Below are 13,060 nucleotides of genomic sequence, written 5' to 3' on the forward strand. Positions count from 1 at the left end.
ACAAATTCCTTGTGTGTCCAATCACACTTGGCCAATAAAGAATTCTATTGAAAATATATTACATATCAACCCAGTAATAAAACCAAATGATTAATGAAAAAAATACCCCAGCTAATTGGCCAAAGTGAAAAGGCTCTGTCTACCACAATATTTCACAATAAAGTTTTTTTTTTAAGAGTGCCTCTTTTTTTGTTTTGTTTTTGGATTCACTAAAGGTGTTGGTGTATGAAAAGGTTTCATTGTGACAGCTCTCAAGCTAATGAAGCAGATCTTGAAAACATGAAGCTGAGAAGCGGGTTTTGGTCTTTATGTAAAGACTTTATGTAGTCTAAATTGTAATCCCACAAATTCCCAGCCTTCAGTCCTTGCCTTTAGTCCCAGATCCGATTGGTACTTGGAAATCCAGGCTGCAGTCTAGACTGGGAAGCTTTAAGATTTTTGCACCTTTTGAGATGTAGAATAAATCCTGTGTCATCCTCAGAGATTTGTCCGGAAGGATCAGTGGGCAACATCGTCTATATTTCTAAATGCTGCAGATTTATTCCTCTTTCACTTTTATATTGCTTTCCTGAATCACTGTAAGGAACAACAGCCTTTCTGGACAAGCAAATGCAGAATGTAAAGCCTGCCTGAGAAATCTAAATCCCCCCCCCTTTTTTTTGAATTTCCAATTTTAGGGTAATATGTGAAGCTTGGGAGAATTTACACTTTCTACTCTTCCTTTTCATAGATTTCAAAGCATCAAGCAGAAACCTCTCAGCAACTGCTAGCGAGGAGAGCTAGGACTTGACTCACTGAAATCTACCCAAGGAGGGATGTATCCCATCTTCTGAAAGGTGAGCGCTTAAAGTTTTGTGAGAAACAGGAAGAGGAACCGTTCTGCTTGACTCAAATGATGAGTTAGAAAAGAAGGAATACTGTATATGTGTGATCATGAATGCTTCCTTTTGGTGATTCTGCCCCCACCCCCCCGGCAAAAAAAAGTCTACAGAACTAATTGCAGAACTGTGGCAAGAGAAATGTTGCTGTTTCCAAGGCAACTGGACCCAAGCTATCTCCTCTTATCCCATCCTATTTGGTTGACTAGTTAGGCAGAATACACAGCCAGATACGCCTGCATTCATGGGTGCATCCCATGGGAAATAACACAGCTTGGATGAATGTTACTTACTTTCACATTAAGGGTGGGTGGGTTCCTTCATGCTCTGATTCACTCCAGTCTGCATTTCCCTCGTTATGAATTCTAGTGCCTTAAATCCTCTCTTTTTCCAGAATTTGGGCTTAAATGTCATCTAGGTAACTAAAACAGTGCCTGACATGTACGGAAGAGGGAGATGATGGGACTTAGGGACCTGTGAACGTGCATAAAAAGAGGAAGGGAAAAAAAAAACGTAAGAGGGAATCTCACTACAAAGTGACCCAGAAAACATTTTCAGTGTTCATGTTTATGTCTGGCACTGGACAACAATGGAGAAAATTGTTGGGATGGAGTGTTCTGCTTTCCCAGATTAGCTTGGAAAAATCTCTGCCGCGAATTCAAACTCTTTCAATCCACTTTTTTCTTTACCCTTCATGTGCAGAGATATAATACAGTATTCGGGGGGGGGGGGTGTCAAAACTTTTAACAAGGGGTTTTCTTCCTGGTTGCTGGGTGGGTGTGGCCGTGGTGGGTGTGGCCTAGTCAGCCTCCTGCACCACGATGAGGAGGGTGTTTTTGCCCTCCACGGGCTCCAGAAGCTTTCCTCGAGCCAGAGGAGGGCAAAAACAGCCTCCCCAGGCTCCGGAGGCCCTCTGGAGGCTGGAAATGGGCTCCTGGGAGGGGCAGGTCAGGATGGGAGGGACCACCCAGGAGTGGGATTTGGGGGTTCTCCGAATTGCACAGAATCTTAGCTAGAAGTTCTCCAGAACCCCTGCGAACCCCCAGCAGCCCACTCCTGACAATATTGATAATGTGCTACAAAAAACAATAGTGTTGAGATTGTGGAAGGTTTGCCTTCAGTACAAATGAATCTTCTTCTTAGTACTGTATTATTGACCTAGAATTGGATGTGAGGACATCACAACCAAAGTAGTCCTCAAAAAGCTAATTGGGATGACCCCAATGCTTTTTGAACTCATTCACTCTTCCTTAAGGGCTATTAAATTAGGGTCTTCAAATACACAGAATTCTTTCTGAGACAGTACAGAGGTGATTTGGATTATTTGTTTATAAGAGTTAAACCTGTCAAACCAGGAGACTGTGAGTTCTAGTCCTGACTTAGCCATGAAAGCCGACTGGGTAACTTTGAGCCAGTCACTCTCTCTCTCAGCCTACCCCACCTCATAGGGTTGTAGTTGTGGGGAAAAGAGGAGGAGGAGGAAGGACTGTTATGTATATTTGCTGCCTTGAGTTACTTATGAAATAACTAGCTGGATACCCATGCTTCGCTATGAAACTATGTGATGGGACTTGATAAATTGACACTTACAGCTTGAAACTTAATGAGTAGTTACGATCGGCCTCTCCTCTCCCTTCTGTCCCTCAGCCATGCCCCACAGAAACATCTCCTATCCTATCCCCTTCTTTCCCTCAGCCTTGCCCCACAGAATCCTCCCATATCCTATCCCCTTCTCTCCCTCAGCCTTGCCCCACAGAATCCTCCCATATCTTATCCCCTTCTCAGCCTTGCCCCACAGAAGCCTGTCCTATGCTATCCCATTCTCTCCAGAGTTATTTTCAAGTTGGGAGGGGGAGTAGAATGTCTAACTAATTAGCATCAGAGCGTGTTATAGTAATATAGGAAATACTAATGCTCTGATGGTCATTTTGAAAAATCCTTTCTTAGTGAGCACCTAGAAGCCAAGAGGAACATATGTGGCAAATTTCAAGTTTGTAGGCTTTACGATTCTGGAGATTTCGTGATTAATGCACGAGTTGTTTTCACTTTTATATATATATAGATAAAGGTAGGAGGAAAATCTAATAAATAAAAATACACATGAAATGGATCTGAGTCCCATTTCATATGTTACCAGGATCCAAGCTCTGCAATTTGCATTATTAGAAAGAATTGAATTGAAATCAAGTATGTGCTTATGTCACATATTGGTTTATTGTAGTGCATAAATAGCAATCTTGGTGTGTGTGTGGGGGGGGGCATGGGAGAGAATCCAAATGAACTTCTAAGAACAAAAGAGCAAAACTCTGTCCTATGGAATAACAAGGGATTCTAATATCAGGCAATTTGCACCACAAATCCAGAAGGAAAAAAACATGACCCAAAGATATTTCAGAACAGTTTTAATACAGTTCTAGATCAATGAATATCCAGTCATAGCTAGCATTTACTTTGGTTCTGCTACCTGAGTCTTTTTTAAGCCGACCACACATAACTAAAGTTAGGTCAGCATGTTATGTTACAATGCTGGCAGAAAATGCCTCGCTTCAGGAGGTATCAGCCTGGATCTCTTGAGCAAGTTTGCCTACCACAAAACAACAAGTAAATATTCCTGGCAGATACAGCTTGATCTTCAGGCCAATATTCTACAAGTCCACAAACAGGCAAAGAGGTTCAAAAACTAGCACAGAATTGTTTCTGTGCTATTTGCTATGAATTGAATGCATAACTTTAAATTTGATCCCTCTGCCTCCTTCCTTCCCCTAAATATGGGTAAGGAACAGACAGCATGGAATAAAGGAACAGCTGCAGCTGCTTGTCATCCCCTATCAAGATGACTATCACAAAGGATAGTCAGTAGCTGCTGGTTATAGTAAAGGAAGCAGAGGCATCATTGGGGCAATCAGCTGTCAGAAATGCTGCTTCTGTTCAGAAGCTATGTTGCTTTAAGATTTGGTGCTTTGCCTGGCTCCATCCTTTTCCATGGTGATTGATCCAGTCTTTTGCTTCTCCTCGTATAAACTTCCTCTGTTAGCAGACTTTGCACTGAGTGTGGCTCAAGGTATGACGATCATATACTCTGCCATCTCCTGTTTCTTTCTTGCTCCTTGGCCTTTCTAGCCCTGTTGTTTTCTCTGAAGGACCCTTTTCTGGGCGATGTAGGACTCTCATATAATATTTCACACGATGCACTAAAAATACCTGAAGCAAAACAATGCATCGGGAAGCGGAATATTAGCTGGTCCAGAGATTCTAGTGTGATCTGTACACAATTTTGGAGTCTGATAAGAAACAGTCTGAAGTACAGCTAGAGTTTATAATGGTTGGCTGAAGTTTTTGCATTTCAGAAAATATTTATAAACCAGAGAATACAAAACATCCCAATTTTCAGCCGTTTCCCTGATTTCCCACCTTCTGCAGTAATTGGAATGTCAGTTTGACTGCGATAGAAGTAGCAAACTCACCCAGAGAATTGAGGCAAGATCTACAAAATGTTAGGCTCTGTGGGTTGCAGAGGCAAAGATTTGGAGAAATCAAGGAGATAGAAAGGGGAATGATGAGACTCAAAAAATGACTTGTTCAAATCAAAAGTGGTAGTAGAAGCTGATTTGGTTGGCCATAGAGAAAGTCTGAATTAATACTGTGATCTAAGATAACCACCAGATATTTGCCTTCCGGTTTCTCCTTTTAAATATTAGCTCATTCGTGAAAAACAGCAGCCATGGTTGCCAAGTAGGTGGGATGCCATGTAGCATACATACCTAACTGCACGTCGCGTGCTCTGTCACTGCTGTGGCAGATCCCCTATGAAAGATGCTGAGGATATGTTTTCGAGGCACCTTAAGTGGTATGCAGCCAAACCCAAATGCCCCATAATTAGGATCAGGTAGGCTTGCTGAGCACTGGGTCCAGGAGTTTTGGCCTGGCTCCCAGAAAAGGATAATGCTGGAATAACGGTTGTTGCTGTCCCCTCCAAAGACATAGATCCTCTTCCTCCAGCAGGCAACACCAGGATAAGAGATAGCTATGGGAAGCAATGGGACAGTGATGTTAGGATTGATTGTCCCATCTCTGAGCAAGCAAATACAACGCTGGGTGAAATGACGGATTCCTTGAGCATCCTCTCCAGACAGCCCACCAACCACGAACATGTTGTTGCCCAATGTGACGGCACTGGCTTCATAAAATTCCAAGGCTGTGGGGATCTGGGACCAGGCTCCTGATATGACGTCATAAACGAGGAATCCCTTGTGGGGAACTGGCAAGTCAGAGTCACCCATCTCCCCACCAATGAGATATAATTTGCTCCTGAGTGCTGTGGAAGCAAAATAGGACAGTGCAAAGGGAAGGCTAGAGATGGTCATCCATTCTTCTTGCTCCAAGTCATATGTCTCTGCACTTATCAGTGTCCCTGTAGCATCCCAGCCACCAGCAACGTATAGCTTTTTCTTGCATACGAGGAAAGCATGCCAAGCTCGACCTGCAGACATGGAGGGGAGCTGGGACCAGCAGCCCCCAAGAGTATCATATACAAGTAGGTTGTCAGAATATGAACCATCTAAATGCTGCCCACCAGATATGTAGAGTTTATGGCCCATGGAGATGCAACTGGGAGATGTCACTGATTTTAGGTCAGGGAGCTGATCCCATTGATCAATGGAAGGGTCAAAGAAATGCACGTGAGAATCCAACTTCTCATCCTCAAAATTGACTTCGCTCCATTTTGGGAGACCCACGCACACCATTCCTTCATGATACATGCCATGCCTCAGCCCTCTACTTGCCCACAACCTTTCTTCCACACTAAGCTCCTCCCAAGGGAGACGCACACACTCATAAAATTCTTCTGTTTGAGCCCGGACCTCAGCAAGTTCCTCTGGGGTCAAAAGGGGAAGACGAACGTAATCCATAAGTGCTGCAAACTTTGGGAGACGTTCAGCAAGGTTATAGGTGACCCAACGGCGCACAGCTTTATACACAGTCAGTTCGGAGTCCACTACCAGGATTTCTGAAGCAATAATGGTAATCAGGATGCCAACATCCAAGTACAAGAAAGCAGGAAGCTCTGAGAGATGCTCAAAGTGAAAAGCAATATAACTTGATGTTGAGTGGAGTAGAGGTCGGTGATTGTGGGAATATGACAGCACATAAAGCTCCAGACAATTCTCCATGGAAATCCTTTCTCTGAGAAATCTATAAAGAGCAAGAGAGAAGACATAATAGACTTTGGTAAAAATGAACCTTGAACACTCAGTCTCATTTTGTGCAATTGCTTGTTACATTCTGATTAGATTAGTTTTTATTGCATTTTATTGTACTTCTCTAAGTAATTCTGATACTCAAAGGGTAGTGCACCTATCTTTTTAATAAAAATGATAAATTAAAAGGAATTAGGCAAATTACAAAGATCTGTAAGAGGTATTGGATGTGATTGATAGAACCTTTAACAACGAAAACACCGATGCCTACAAAATGGTGTGGTCCCCCAAACAGATTTTGTCATGACATAGGAAAATAGCACTGGAAATAGCACTTAGACTTATCGCTTTACAGTGTATATACAGGTATATACCGCTTTACAATGCTTTACAGCCCTCTCTAAGCGGTTTACAGAGTCAGCATATTGCCCCCAACAATCTGGGTCCTCATTTTACTGACCTCGGAAGGATGGAAAGCTGAGTCAACCTTGAGCCTGGTGAGATTTGAACTGCCAAACTGCAGGCAGCCGGCAGTCAGCAGAAGTAGCCTGTAGTACTGCACTCTAACCACTGCACCACCATGGCACATACGGTGGCAAAATAGCAATTAAACAGAGTCTGCTGGCATCCTAGAGTAGTCAAGCTGGTATTGTCCAGAAATTTGGATTTCAATTCCCCTCAGTGCCAGCTAGTTTGGCCAATAACACAAGGGATTGTATGTGTGGTAGCTCAATACTTCCAGAAGTTACCAAACTACTGGTATTTCTGGGCAATGCCCGGAAGCAGGGTTTCATGTGGAACTATTTATCTGGGACACATCAGGAACAAGATCTTAAGGCCTATAAAAACAATCATTTTCACTGATTTAGACGTGTAAATAAACTGATTTAGATTCCTTCCTATACCTGGTGATAATGTCTAGGGCAGAAGTAATCTGAAGTCTACTGGCTGCAGTAAACAGTTCTTCTGCCTCTTCCCAAAGAAGCAGCAATTCCCCAGTGTAGACATAATCCAGGAGGCTCTGGAGGCAAGTGGCAGATAAGTCCATAAGCACAATTTCTCCTTCCCGTGATTCCTTGAAGGTGCTAGTAAGCATGCGCTGGAAGTAGAGGCTGACCGAAGCTAAGAGTATTCTGAAGGGGAAGCAACCAAAAGAAAGAGAAACAATCATTGTGGAAAAGTGTACACATGCACACCATCCAGCTGGTCTTTGAGTTTCCGGGGCTCCAGTGCACACATGCGTGCACGCACACACGCATGCACGCACACACACAGATTCTGGTTTGGGCACTCGGTGCCAAAAAGTTTCGCCATCACTGCCCTATACAATTTCAGATAAGTTGCTGTCCAGTCTCCTCTTAAAAACCTCTACTGATGTAACACCAATTTCTGAAGGCAAGCTATTCCACTGTTTTCACTGTTAGGAAGTTTCTCTTTAATTCCAGGTTGCTTCTCTCCTTGATTAGTTTGTTAGGAAATGGCTATTGTCTAACTAGTTGGTCAGGCAATATATAAACTATCAATACATGTTTGTCAAAAGGTATTATATTGCTTTAAGACTGTATTGCATCATCCTGTATCCTGATTGGCTAAGCTCTGTAGCCAATGTACTTAAGGGGAAGCCTGAATCATGGCTTGTGGACACTCTACCATTTTATCTGCTTATGTGCTGTTACTCTCTACCTGTTTTCTCTGTATGATTACTGTTTGATCATTGCTACTTGTTGCTTTCTACTATTTATTGAATGTTTTAATACTGAACTTGTTTCTGTTTGAAACTCAAGAAGAACTGTTTTATTGCATAATGACAACAACTGGTAAGAAGACTTTGTACTTGGAATATCCCTGAATTGATATTTTAACTATCGCCTTATCTGTGTATGACTTGGATTGTTATTGGACTTTGCTTTACTTTTTTCTAAAAAGTAAAAGACTACCACAACTCAGTGTGTCAGTATATTAACTGTGGTTATTCACTCTCAGCCGCTTTCATGTGCATACACAATAACCCATAACATCGGTTATGAGCCAAGAATATCCTTAACAGTTTCCATCTATTGTTTCTTGTCCTGCCCTCTGGTGCTTTGGAAAATAAATTGACCCCTTCTTCTTTGTGGCAGCCCTTCAAATAGTGGAATACTGCTATCATGTCACCCCTGGTCCTTCTTTTCTCTAGACTAGCCAAACCCAAATCCTGCATCAGTTCTTCATATGTTTTAATCTTCAGGTGTTTAATCATCTTAGTTGTTCTTCTCTGCATTTTTTCCAAAGTCTCAACATCTTTTTTGTAATGTGGTGATTAAAAATGGATGGAGTATTCCAGGTGTGGTCTTACTAAAGATTTATAAAGTGGTACAAATACTTCATGTGATTTTGATTCTATGCCTCTGTTTATACAACCAAAGATTGTATTAGCTTTTTTGGTTGCTGCTGTACACTGTTGGCTCTTATTTAAGTGATCATCCACTAGGACTCCAATGTCCCTCTCACAGTTACTGCTTTTGAACGACCTACTTCATTTCAACATCAATAATGAGTTTCCCCTAAATACATCATAAGTTATTACTAGAGCCAAACATTATTTTACTAGTTTTTATTCAAGTGGATTAAAGAGGACTAAATTTATTTCAAAAAAGAGAACTTTGAAATTCTCACTGGTGCAATGTGCTATTTTTACATTAATTAGGAAGTGGTGAAAAAGTATGTCCAAATATCTTATTTTTCAATGGTCAACCCTCTTTTAGTGATCTGCAGTGCTTCCCACTTCCATCTCATTTCCTAAATTTGGATTAAATTCCAAAGGAAAAAAATTACATAGGAACTCCTCTTATTTAGGAATTTTTTTTCCGGTTTCAGAGACATGGGCAATTACTGAAGCTTCAAAATGACAGAATGATGTGTAAGAAATGAACAGTATCAGCAGTAACATCATATTCCCTTTGAGTGCCAAGAGAAGTTTTTAAAAATTCAATCACCTTGAGAATAAGCCAGAAAAGCAGAAACAGAAATGACAAATAATCTCTTTTGCAGAAACTGTATAGAAGATTTTAATTCATTTATTGACAACAGTTGCCTACCTGTGGCATGGAAACCTTCTTCCATCAGCCACCAGGGTGATATCACAGAGCTGTTGACCCTGGTACAACTCCTTGATGCCTACAGGGGTAGAAGAGATGATGCAACTGATTGAAAGGGATTGAGGAAGGAAAAATATGAGCTTGTACTTCCACACATCACAAAACAATGGAGCCAGTTTGGTCCAGATATTAAGGCGCTAGTCTAGAAACCAGGAGACTGTGAGTTCAAGTCCTGCCTTAGGCATGAAAGCTGACTGGGTGACTTTGGGCCAGTCACTCCCTCCTAACCCAACTCACTTCACAAAGTTGTTGTTGTGGGAGAAATAGAAGGAGGAAGGTGTAATAGTATGTTCACCACCTTGAGTTATTTATAAAAATAATAAAGAGGGGATATAAATAAATATGTATATAAGAATATATTCCTGTTGGAAGGGGCCAAGCACTCTGGATATGATCTTGCTGGAGTATGACATGTTTGCCATTGCATGATATATTAGATTTTAAAAAGTCTTAATTTGAAGGAAGACACATCAGGGTTAAGCTTCTGAACTCTGTTTTATCTTAGAATAAATGAAGCAATTAAAGATTCCTTTCTCTAAGCTCTGGATTTATGAGAAGTTCAGAATATCCAGGACTGAAAGAAACAGCTTTCTAGCAAATACCAAGGTCTTGCTAACCAGTAATTATTGACGGTAAAATATTTCTGTACTAGAGTCCTACAAACAGCTTGGATTCTTCTGTTTGGTTGCTATGCAAACAGATTGAATATCCAAGGGATACAAATGTGCATGTAGAATCACATTTTACACTTTGACCAGTATGGAAGCTTACCACTTTTGCCAACACTTGAAAATATTTTACCCTGAGGGATGCAATGGAAACAGTCAGAAATGGTCCAACCTTACCCTGCCCAATGGAGCGCCTCAGAGGGGAGTCCTGACTTGAAGTCTCATCTAATTGCATCTCTTTGTCCCTCAGAAAGTCTGTAGCATTAGTCATGGTCCATCTAAAGATACAGAATATTAGGTGCTGCTGTTGAGTTTACGAAGTAGGAGGGGAGATTGGCTGGGAAAGGAAAAGAATGCTATCATTTTGATATGTTCGCATAGAGATCCTTTAAGCTAAAGGTTCCCCTCACACAAAAGTGCTAGTCGTTCTCGACTCTAGGGGGCACTGCTCATCTCTGTTTCAAAGCCGAAGAGCCAGCGCTGTCAGAAGACATCTCCGTGGTCATGTGGCCAGCATGACTAAACGTCAAAGGCACACAGAACACTGTTACCTTCTCACCAAAGGTTCTCCCTATTTTTCTACTTGCATTTTTTACATGCTTTCGAACTGCTAGGTTGGCAGAAGTTGAGACAAGTAACGGGAGCTCATCCCGTTACACGGCACTAGGGATTCAAACTGCTGAACTGCTGACCTTTTGATCGACAAGCTCAGCGTCTTAGCCACTGAGCCACCACATCCCTCTAGAGATCCTTTACATCACCTCTAAAAAAGAGGACTTTTTAAAGGGAAGATATATAAAGCCAGGTACCATCTGCTGCCTCTGGAAAGGATTTTCTAAATATTCCAACAGTGGTGTGCTTTGCAAAGATATAACAAAAGCCATGCATGTAACAACAACACATGGTGGTATGAATTTAAGATGTCCTGGAGCCAAAAATTGGGTGGTGGGAACTGTAGGCTGTCTTTCTTATTCTAGATGGCCTGCAACTTGAAGGTCTTGTACATCGTGTAGCCAATTATTTTTATATATATAGCCACCCATATCCTTCCCCCGCCCCCCAGGAGAACCATGGTGCAAATAATAAAATCAAGTTGTTTACTGTGATAATGTGATTAAAGCCTCACCCCCTATGTGCATCGCATATTTGATGCATGCAAAAAAAAAAAAAGAAGAAAAAAGAGGCGGAGATCAGTTGTAGAGTCATGGCAGCTTTTCTGCCCCAACTCCCCCACCCACAACTGCTGAAAATCAGTGGCATATTTCCTTCCTTTGTAACATGGGAAACTCACACCCCAGAAGAGTCCAGTCTTAAACAGGCTTGCGCTAATTTATAAAACAAACACCCCAGTCCATTCCCCATTCATGTATGACAAAATCCCTGTCAGTTTCCATCAGCTAGGCCTTTGCTCTTGCTTTCCTCTAAGTGTCAAACTTCTCCATCCTTTGTTAAACCATGGCAGTACTGCTCAAGGACATTTGGTCTAAATAGCTTCTCACCCAGGTTGATGCTCTGTGCACAACTATGCGCCTAAAGTGAGATCTGATTTTGTTGATGATTGTAGATGGTTTTGTTGATGGTTTCTTAAGCTAAATGTGATGGTAAGGATTTGTTTCTAGCATCTGAGCTGCCATTTTGCCGCTGGGGCCTCCCCAAAGCTACCCTTTTGTTTCCGGAGGCAATGTTGGAATTTGAAGTTCTTTCAAAACTAGAATTATGCCAACCTGCTATATGGGATGTGAAGAGCACGACCTGGGCCAGGGACAGGAGCTATGAAAACACCCAGGTGAGGAATAAACAGGTGGGTGGGCAAACAGCAGGTAGGTTGCTAAGGTAATGCATCATCCAGTGGGGTGGGATATATCTGCTTGGTTGCCCAGGTGACCAGGGCACCCTTCCATTCCACCAGGCCTAGTTCAGGCAGGCTATGGGGAGAGAAACATGAGTATCTTCTTGGGTGCCATGGCAACAGAAGATGCTCTAGGAAGCTCAAGATGTGTGGGAGCATCACAGGAAGAACTGAAATAGTGGAAGACAAACACAAATACGTTTGGGATATATATTAAGTAGGGTGGTGTGTAAAAAAATGTAATAGAAGGAGGAACTGGCACTTTCCAGGAAAGAGAGGAATAAAGTTTCCCCCACCAGCAGTGATATTTAGCTGGTTTGTTGCAAAAGAGGAAAAAAATTAAATCTGGGATTAATGGGAAAGGTACCTATAATTCTTGGCTTTCTATGTCAATTCTGTAAGTTCTGAGATCAAGTGTTAGCCAAATTCCATGAATGGTGATTCTTTTCTTGCTGTTCCTCAGCAGCGGTTATCTTTCAACCAGTTTGCTTGAGGGACGACTGAGGTAGTTGACTAAATTACTTCTCAGCATCCTGGTCACTACGTTTGTTCCTTGGGCACTTAGCAACTGCTACCTTTCTCTTGAATGTCTCCTAGCAACTCAGCACCTGATGTGGTACACGCGCAAATAAACCTGATAAAAGTATAGAGGAGGAAAGAAGGTTACACAGGGACCGGGCAGGCAGATCAAACTAGTCTAAGCTAAAATGGAGGATAGCTAGGTTGTGCCAGCTATTGTCCTGAGAATGTTGTGTGAGGAAAGGCACCATATCGAGCCATCCTAAGGTATGCTTAGGCATCACTGGAGGTTTTTAAGAAGAGATTGGACAGCCCTACAATGGTAGGGTCTCCTGCTTGAGCAAGGTATTGGACTATAAAATCTCCAAGATCTCTTCCAATTCTGTTATTTTGTATAATGGCTTATTTTGCAAATACCAATTGTGTTCTATTGATCCAAGATTAGCTGCTTTTGATGTGTTATATAACTCTAGGGAAAAGTGGGTGGACTAAACCCAAACTAAATATGGTTACTTTTAAATAAAGTTAAGTGAATCAACTGAGGAGTTATTATGAGAGTCCCTTCTGATTTAACCATCCCTGCCTCTGTCATATTACAAAGGTGAATTTGATTACTTTTTGGAAAGGGCTCTGGAAGCCACACCCAAGGGTTTATGATTCAGATCTGGTCCTTTGCCCACCCCCAGTTATGCATCTAAGTAACATCCTATGCATGTGATTCGTGGCAACCTCATCCATGTTGGTGGCATACTGCAAGCTGGGGACATATGCTGGCTAATGCATTTTTAATTTTCAGCAAATTCTGAAGAAG

At 41.8% G+C, this 13,060-nt stretch overlaps 2 protein-coding genes across 6 annotated transcripts in view; one reads left to right on the top strand and one right to left on the bottom strand.

Moving 5' to 3' along the window:
* Window positions 1-13,060, top strand: part of SRRM3 (serine/arginine repetitive matrix 3) — a 205,120-nt gene that overhangs the window by 89,044 nt on the left and 103,016 nt on the right. For 4 of the 5 annotated variants that reach the window (XM_060693164.1, XM_060693161.1, XM_060693166.1 and 1 more), the window contains exon 2: window positions 731-836. The gene's annotated coding sequence lies outside the window, so the exon portion shown is untranslated. Of the gene's footprint in view, window positions 1-730; window positions 837-12,549; window positions 12,595-13,060 lie in introns of those variants that run through there. The other variant, XM_060693163.1, reaches the window with a different exon arrangement.
* On the bottom strand, window positions 3,266-11,751 carry LOC117667509 (kelch-like protein 6). Its single transcript, XM_087883420.1, has 4 exons — window positions 10,059-11,751; window positions 9,154-9,232; window positions 6,982-7,209; window positions 3,266-6,071 (listed from the first exon to the last, which is right to left on the bottom strand). Exons 1-4 carry the CDS (start codon window positions 10,150-10,152, stop codon window positions 4,640-4,642), a joined length of 1,833 nt encoding a protein of 610 aa, XP_087739546.1. The 5' UTR covers window positions 10,153-11,751; the 3' UTR covers window positions 3,266-4,639.

This window comes from Pantherophis guttatus, chromosome 1 (assembly GCF_059756535.1).
Source record: "Pantherophis guttatus breed Tessera chromosome 1, ASM5975653v1, whole genome shotgun sequence".
Lineage (NCBI taxonomy): Eukaryota > Metazoa > Chordata > Lepidosauria > Squamata > Colubridae > Pantherophis > Pantherophis guttatus.

What these genes read in the sequence shown, in the direction of transcription:
- LOC117667509 (XM_087883420.1), bottom strand. Translation starts at nt 10,152, where the DNA reads ATGACTAATGCTACAGACTTTCTGAGGGACAAAGAGATGCAATTAGAT. An exon ending in GAGGCGCTCCATTGGGCAGG is followed by an intron (nt 9,233 to 10,058) that starts GTAAGGTTGGAC and finishes CTACCCCTGTAG; the next exon opens with GCATCAAGGAGTTGTACCAG. An exon ending in GCCCTAGACATTATCACCAG is followed by an intron (nt 6,072 to 6,981) that starts GTATAGGAAGGA and finishes TGCTCTTTATAG; the next exon opens with ATTTCTCAGAGAAAGGATTT.